General features: G+C 35.1%; 1 protein-coding gene across 1 annotated transcript; it reads left to right on the top strand.

The window, feature by feature from the left end:
• Positions 1-909: 909 nt before the first annotated feature.
• On the top strand, positions 910-4,138 carry LOC119636793 (acid phosphatase type 7-like). Its single transcript, XM_038032400.1, has 6 exons — positions 910-979; positions 1,043-1,206; positions 1,303-1,646; positions 1,715-2,276; positions 3,885-3,990; positions 4,054-4,138. The coding sequence occupies exons 1-6, from the start codon at positions 955-957 to the stop codon at positions 4,074-4,076; spliced, it is 1,224 nt and encodes a 407-aa protein (XP_037888328.1). The 5' UTR covers positions 910-954; the 3' UTR covers positions 4,077-4,138.
• The last annotated feature ends 4,134 nt before the right edge of the window (positions 4,139-8,272 follow it).

Here is an 8,272-nt window from a genome sequence, read left to right as displayed (position 1 = left end):
AAGTTAAGGGCGAAATATCAGTGTTCAGCGTTTAGAATTCTAGACCTACCCCTTTTGAGAAAACCTTACCTATTACCTATGGCTTTGTTGTAGTTAATGAACAGTCGATGTACTAATTGCTTTACTCAAAACACATTGTCGCATTTTAATTGTTTTCCTTCTATTCCTTAGGTCAGTATCATTGAATGGTATATTTCGCATAGCATAGATTTTAAGTACAATTTTTAGACCATTTACAAAAAAGTCGTTTTCACGAATATTAAGTCGCAGGGACCTTTAGTTCTATTTCGCTTTCACAAGCTTGCTCGGTTTGTTCCTTCGAATGTGACAATTGACATCTGTTTGCATCCACGAAATCTTATGCTTATCAAACTTTCAAAACACGGTCACCAATTAACATTTGATAGATTTGTTAATCCCTTTAACTACTTGAGCTTCCCGGAAATTGTTTTTTGTTAAACTCTTCGTGCAGTATTGACAAAGGCAACCTGAGCATTGCAAAACTTTACCCTCTGTAAACGTTTAGAGGTATTTCCTTTCCAGACGAGGATTTTACCTTATTCGTATAAGAGTTGAAAACGTCTCAGTCCAACTCGATGTAGTGAGGCCCCTAGTGAGGCGTGTAAACGCGACAATATTGCCGAAATTTGAAAATGATATGAGGAGAAATTTCTTCGGTTCAATGCATCGAATCTTACCTCATTTATTCAATTATTACCTCATTCCATTCCTCAACAGGCGCGTGAATTTTTTAATGCTAAACCCTGTATATGAGAATATAAATAGAACTCCAAGCGTAAACACCATTAGACGGTGTATGGATTTCAGAGAGAAAAGTGCTTTTTAAACCAAAATATTTTCGTTGCAAGTATGAATTTTTTATTATTGTTGCACATAAAATTTATATTGCTTAGTAAAATTGATAAGAATGCTGGAGCAAAAGTAGATAAACCGATGCAAATACATTTATCGTTTGCGGGTAATGATGAGACTAAACGTAAAAATAGTTATTTTATGCTTTCATTCACATATATCCACACAGACACAGTACGTGATATAGTGGTCACGTGGTCAACTGAGCTAAAATCAAGAACGTCGGTATGCAAATATGGCAGAAGACATGTTGAATTTGCAGAAGAAAATATAGATGGCCCGACTCTTTTTATAGACCAAGGTGTAAATCGCAGACGTCAATTCATACATCGAGTAAGTAACAAATGCGAATGCAAATTGCGAAGATTTGAGAAAGTTTTCCTATCAATATATCATTTTATCTGTCTAAAGTACACTTGTCTACCATAGGTGTTATTGAAAAATCTTACCGAGAACGTTTGTTATAAATATTATTGTGGTAGCGATTTAGGTTGGTCACCTGAGTATTGGTTTTGTGTACCACAGACCGATGAAAATTGGTCTCCATCTTTGGCGATTTACGGCAATATGGGCCTAACACACGCATTTATTCTACCCTTCTTACACGACGATATTCAGCAGGGCATGTACGATGTCGTTGTGCACAACGGCAATTTTGCTTCAGGCCTAAACGTAGACGATGGCCAGAGAGGTGATTTATTTATGAAAGAAGTTGAGGCGATTGCTGCTTATGTACCGTTTATGGTGACGCCGGGAAATCTTGAAGAACCCTAGTATGTTAATCTAGAATTTTCGTTTCTCAATTTTGTAAAACTTGTTGCCTTTTTTTTCTTGATTTTAGTAATTTTTCCCATTATCGGAACCGATTTACAATGCCGGGTAATGCAGACGGTCTGTATTATAGTTTCAATTTGGGTCCAGTGCATTTTCTCGCGTTTTCAACAGAAGTATACTTTTTCACCCATAAATATGGTTATGAGCCCTATTGCAATCAATTTGATTGGCTACAACACGAATTAATAGAATCTGATAAACCAGAAAATCGATTAAAGCGTCCTTGGATCATCACTTATGGACATCGTCCTATGTATTGTAGTAACAAAAATGACCATTCATGTACAAGGCCTGAAAACGAGGTACGCGTCGGGTTACCAGATGACGACTTAATGGGTTTGGAAGAACTTTTCTTTCGTTATGGTGTTGATGTTCAAATGTGGTCACATGAAAATTCATATGAACGCACTTGGCCCCTTTATAATTATACAGTGGTAGGCGGGCCCAATCCTGATCTATACTACGAACCATACGCTCCAATTCATATTATTACTGGTTCGGCTGGAGGTTCTGGCGAGAGGGAAAAATTCCTTGAACCAATACCACGATGGAGTGCCTTCCGGAGTAAGGTGAGATCGCTTTTGATTGTGAAATTCTGCTTCTTTTACCTCACTCAAGTGGTGGTGTGTAGAGAAATAGGAGTAGTATTTAACAAATGCATGAATGGGCTTAAAATCGGAAAGTTTTTTTCTTGATCGTTATCACGGCTATTTTGATCTCTAGTCAAAAGTAGACAAAGAGGGAAAAACTTTTTAATAGTTGTTTGGGTGAGAACTCTACACGTTCCACGACTTAGAAACATAGTCAGCTTAGGGATATAATTAACACACAATCCACACTTAGGTATAAGTGTTCATTGCTTCCTCGGTGGAAGAAAGGCATAGTTAGCCAGGAATCTTACCATTCTTGATCTCTCTGAAAGCAGTAAGGTATTTGGCACTGATATTTTCCGCATACATATATGTATACGTACAATATTCCCGCTGTTGGATACTACTCTTAAGAAATTTATATCTAGGGGACTTCGTCAGGATAAATCTACGAAGTAAAATATCCTAGGCACTCTTTTTCCTTATACGTTATAAATTTCGATTGCTTTTATTCTCGATTATCTTAACCTGCCAACTTCAACTCTTAGATTCACTAGCCATTACCATAGGTCTTTATAAAATTTTGATTTCGACAACTAATTTTATACGAGCGTAAAACCTTCATATTTTACATTCTCTAATCTTCACTTATGTAATTTGCGGTTTTTTTTCTTTTTGAATTCAATTTTTTGTTTCAATCGGTTTTTATTCTTTATTTAATTTGTGGCTTTCTTGCCTTAATATGGTCAATCTAACTACGCTTCACGCTACGGTTACATTCAATTCAATTGGTTGTCATGAATCCATTGTCTGTCGAGTCCCAGTGAAATCTTATTTACAAGACCCGGATCCTTTTATAGGATTTAAGTGAAAACAGAGGATTATGTTGCTCGCGCCTTATATCGCCAAACAACCAAATCTAAAATACCAAGCCTACTTCCCTTAACACCCAATCTTCGACAATTAGCTTTGCCGTATATGTCCCTCTCCCGTTCGAAACCAAGCCAAGTTACCTTGTATCTGCACTGACATCCATCTGCGATATTCGACTAAAAACTAAATAAACCTAAAGTACATAACCTAAATGTGCGACCAAAATCGGGAATAATTTTAGCTCTTATAATATTTATGGATATAAAAACAATGCACATATATAGGCTGCGAAATAAAATGTACTCAGAAGAAGGCGGGAGAATTTCGAGTCGACTTAAGAGCATGTAATTAATTAATAGTCACCTCATAAAGTCATTTTGGTTCATGTACTTTCATATTATGAAGGTTGTGTCATGATCCAGTGATCAAGTCAATCAAGCTTCCTTATTGATGTTAACGTGCCTTCGGGTAAATTATCCTAGCGGATCAATTTCCCGCTACTAGTATGTATGTAACGTTAAAAATATTTTCATTCTCGTTTTTGAAGCAGCATTTTGCGCACCATGATAGCCCTCTTTAGTTGGCCTTGTTCATCTGGTTTTTTTGATATGCTCAATTGTTGAGCAGTTTTATCACATCTATGGAATCCGTTTCCTAATATATATACGCGGATTTTCGCAATATTATACTAAGCCCAGAACTTTCTGTTTGCAGGATTACGGTTATACTCGACTGAAAGCGTATAACAAGACCCATTTGTATATCGAACAATTTTCTGCGGATCAGAGATCTATCACTGATCATTTCTGGATCGTCAAATGTAAGTAACTTTACTCGACTTGGAAGTACTTTGAAATTCTTAAAGTTTGTTCATTTGTTACAGCCAGTCACTGTTCATCTGGTTAGGAATGAAAATATCGAAAAAAGGGATTTTTATAAATCTACGCAGATGATATCCAATCGCAACAAAAAGTTATGCTTACGATGTTAAAGATCGAACATTCATACCAGTTTTAGTAATTTTATTCACCTAAACTCATTGGCCAACTGATATACGAAACTATTTGGCTATATATTGTTCAAAATAAACAATTGATAAAACATTCATTTTACTTACAATAAATTTATTTTCATTTCATTTATTGATTGATTTAGCAACTATATAGCCTTAGGCCTATTATCCAGTTGCATAGACACATTTCATGTGCCAAAAAAAAAAAAAAAAACTACAAAATAAGTGAGTGTATACGTCAGTAACGTAACGTCAAAAGTAATCATCTTTATCCATAATCGTCAATTCCTACCAACAACAAAGTATACAGTATGAGTTCAGCAGTGCAGTCAAAGTTCTCTTCTAAACGTATTCAAGGAGTCATCGCAGGATTTCAGACTCAGTGATAACGGCATTCCAATATCTATTAACACGCACAGTAATACATCGTCCAACTGATGAGTTAGAAAAGCTTAGTATTAATATGAAAGAGATTCTGCTCGATCTAAAGAACTGCAATCGTTCTATTAAAGAGCTTGACGATCGAAATGAAATGATTCTGCAGAGATAGATAAGCAACCTGAATTTTAGATAATCGAGAAAGAAGAATTTTAAGAAAGCATCAACGAAGGAGGAGGTGTGGTCTCTAAGTTTGACGTTACAACCAAAGCGTGTTATACGGTTAACAGCATTTTGAATCCTATGTAAGTTATACCTAGGGCACCCAGAAAAGCCTAATGACGAGCGAATAATGATATGTTTAACCTGTAGGGGCATATATAGATTTTGATTGTCTTCTTTTCCATCTAATGACCTCTCCATGACTTATTGTATTACCTTTATAGGTCGCGATTTCCGAGATATATTAACGAGCTTCGATGATCTGACATGTTTGGCGGGAAATTGATTTCGAATACAACTCTAGAAGATAGGCAAATAATCCCAATAGAGGAAGTAGCGTAGACTATTTAATAGTCGTTTTTGTCCGACTGCAATCTTTTAATTTGCTTTCTTTTTTCTCGAATTTTTCCTTTCGGTTTTTATTTAGTACATTAAGAAGCTCATCATATTCAATTTATTTAACATTTATAAAATTTTTAATAATTGTTTAATGAAATGGTCGAAGAACGTACGAACACTATTGTAGATTATTTTTTAAAGCAAAAGCACAACTCATCCAACATCAACATTAATTATCAGTAGTAACCTTAAAAATCTGAATGTTGGATTTAATTCATGGTTTTGATTCCTTATTTTACACTAAAACAAAAGCGGAAACTTAAATCTGATATATATAGCTATATATAATGCTTGCTTGCTTTATACATATTCGTTTTCGGTTACTACCAAACTGTCAAAAACTACTAGTTTAGGAATTGTTCACAATTGTAAAACTATCAGCAAGCACAACTTTTTATTCTTGCCTTTATATAAATTTAACCCCTTATAGGATTGTGTGACAAAAACATGACAAACATCAGAGTTGTATTCTGGGTTCTTAGTTAGCCCGAAATTATTATTTTTGCCAATCTGGGGCAGGGATAGCATTACATATCATCAAATTTGCCCTTACGATTGGAATTCACTACCACGTTCATAATAAACCAATATCTATAATTGACAAGTTATAGCAGAACTTGATACAAAGGACTCTGGATCACCAATAAGCCCACACCAGGGTAGTTGACAAACTATACGAGGCATTCATGTCTGTTACAAGGTCGGAAATGGTTCTGATCTACCCATTATCATAGCAATATTTAGCAAAATATTTTGTAATCCTAATGCACAGCTTCGTTACTTGTTTGGACATCTGAGCGGACATGATCTTGTAAAGTCGAAATCGATTTCTATTCACGAAAACTCACTAAAATTTTCGCTCTTCAAAGTTGTTCATTAGCTTAATGCACTGTTAGGGTGCGTTTGGGGGAGGATTAATGACTCAAGAGGCTCCGTTCTCAGAGTTCATCGACTATGACGTCTTTCCTTCGAAATTGCCGACTTGGATGCAGTTTGCGAAATCGATTTAAATACGAATACTTTTCGAGGGTAATGGGAAACCAATAAATACAATCCCCGGTTTCAGTAAGAATGGTGAGGGCATATACATACATACATACTCATGTACTGCCACTGCTATTGTACAGCTCTACGCTCGGATGCGTTAATACCAAAAACAAAAAAACAAAAAAAAAAAAAAAAAAACGAAAAAACATTCATTTCATTGCCACAAAAAGGGGTTAAGCTGACATTTGACGAGTTTTGGATTTACAGTAAAATTAATTTCAAGTGAGTTGAAAACTGCAAAACTTTTTCAAACTCATTCACCCGGCCGCAGAACAAAGAAACAATATGTACATAAACACTGTTGCTTTATTTTTCAAAAAAAAAAATAAAAAATAAAAAATACAGTAAAGTGTTATAAATGGTTTCGCATGCACACACACGCACAAACACAATAAGGCATATAAAAAAATTGATATTTGATTCTGTGCAAAGTAGTCAAACATTAGAAGAGTTACTTAACTGTAAATAAGCTCCCTTTCGTAATAATCAGAATGAATGTGTATGTATAAATAATATCGTAAAGCAAATGAAAATTTGTTGGCTTTAAATTGTCCGATTGGTCAGACATATGACTATAAAGGAAAATGTTTTATATTTGTTTGTCATTTATTTATTGTTCGTTACAAACTTTTATTATTATATTCTGTTGGATTTCCGAGACACATATTTTCGGCAATTGTGTGTAGTGCAAGTGGGTGTGGCGAAAGTAATTTTCGATAGTTGATTCATATTATTTCGATGCTGCTTGTTCCAAGGTTACCTCTTTTTAAGCCATACTCGCTGTTATCATAAGCAATAATTTAAGAGTTTTTTACTTTCCATAGCGTAGGCAAGGAAGTGAATGGCGTAATCCTAAGCTGTTGACCCATTTATACAAAAAGTTACATCGTGACTTGGCCACTTAATTAATGATTAACATAGAGCGAAATAAACAATAAGGGTTTACTTCAAGAACGCGGCTGCCTTGAGCTGAGAGTATAATCGAGGCGCCTCTGTTCCCTTTTCAAACTTGATGTGGCCTCTTGATCAAGAACAGAAGCAATTATTTAAGAGTTTTTTAATTTCCATAGCGTACGAAAGGAAGTGAATGGCGTAATCCTTAGCTGTTGACTCATTTATACAAAAAGTTACATCGTGACTTGACCAGTTAGCGATTAACAATTAAATGATGAAGCTAAAACACAGCGAAATAAACAATAAGGGTTTTCTTCAAGACGCGGCTGCCTTGAACTGAGATAATAATCGAGGCGCCTCTGTTCCCTTTTCAAACTCGATATGGATTCTCAAGCAGGAACACGTGTATAGGAAGTTCGATCGAGTTTAGCAACACATCGACGCACGGAAAGAAAGTTCCAAGTTGATTGAGAAGTGTAGACCAAGAAGTCGATAAAGTCACAAGTCAGTGGTTTTCCACTTTTTAAAACGGTTAAGGATTTTAACGAATCAATGTCGAATATTTTATGATTTTACGAATGGCAAGAGGAACCTTTCACGAGTGGATACAAAACTATTCCTGGCCAGAAAAGAGGATTTCATCTTTTGTGATCTCCTAAAGATGGTTTTTTGTTTTTAGGTTAACATATAAGTTTTTTAAAATGTTGTTACATTTAATTTTTCATGCTTTTAAACAACACAATTTTGTCTTTGACTAAAGGGACTATGAAAATCGAGTGATTCGTGAAAAAAGAGAAATTAGCACAAGAAATACTTTCTTGCGTACTCGTGTTTAAATATATGTACATCCGCATCTGCATTTGATTGATGCAAGAATGATAAGGGTATGGGTATCAAAAGATGTGCAAATGAAGGGCTTTAAAAGTGTTAGTGAGTAAATTTAAATTTTTCTCCAGGATATTATATCATGTGTGCGATTTAACACTTATCCAGCGATGTGCATAACTACGCTAACGTAAACACATGCAAATAGTCGCACGTTTATAACATATAAAATGTACATATTCAGGCACATAGCTAAAGTGTTATGCATTAAGAATATGAGATTTAATTAATTCGGATATAAACGCTGAACCGTGCTTCGTATATG

The sequence above is a fragment of the Glossina fuscipes genome, unplaced genomic scaffold, assembly GCF_014805625.2.
Source record: "Glossina fuscipes isolate IAEA_lab_2018 unplaced genomic scaffold, Yale_Gfus_2 28, whole genome shotgun sequence".
Taxonomy (NCBI): Eukaryota; Metazoa; Arthropoda; class Insecta; order Diptera; family Glossinidae; genus Glossina; species Glossina fuscipes.
This window is presented reverse-complemented; position numbering and strand designations above follow the sequence as displayed.

What these genes read in the sequence shown, in the direction of transcription:
- LOC119636793 (XM_038032400.1), top strand. Translation starts at nt 955, where the DNA reads ATGCAAATACATTTATCGTTTGCGG. An exon ending in AATACATTTATCGTTTGCGG is followed by an intron (nt 980 to 1,042) that starts GTAATGATGAGA and finishes ATATCCACACAG; the next exon opens with ACACAGTACGTGATATAGTG. An exon ending in GGAAATCTTGAAGAACCCTA is followed by an intron (nt 1,647 to 1,714) that starts GTATGTTAATCT and finishes TCTTGATTTTAG; the next exon opens with TAATTTTTCCCATTATCGGA.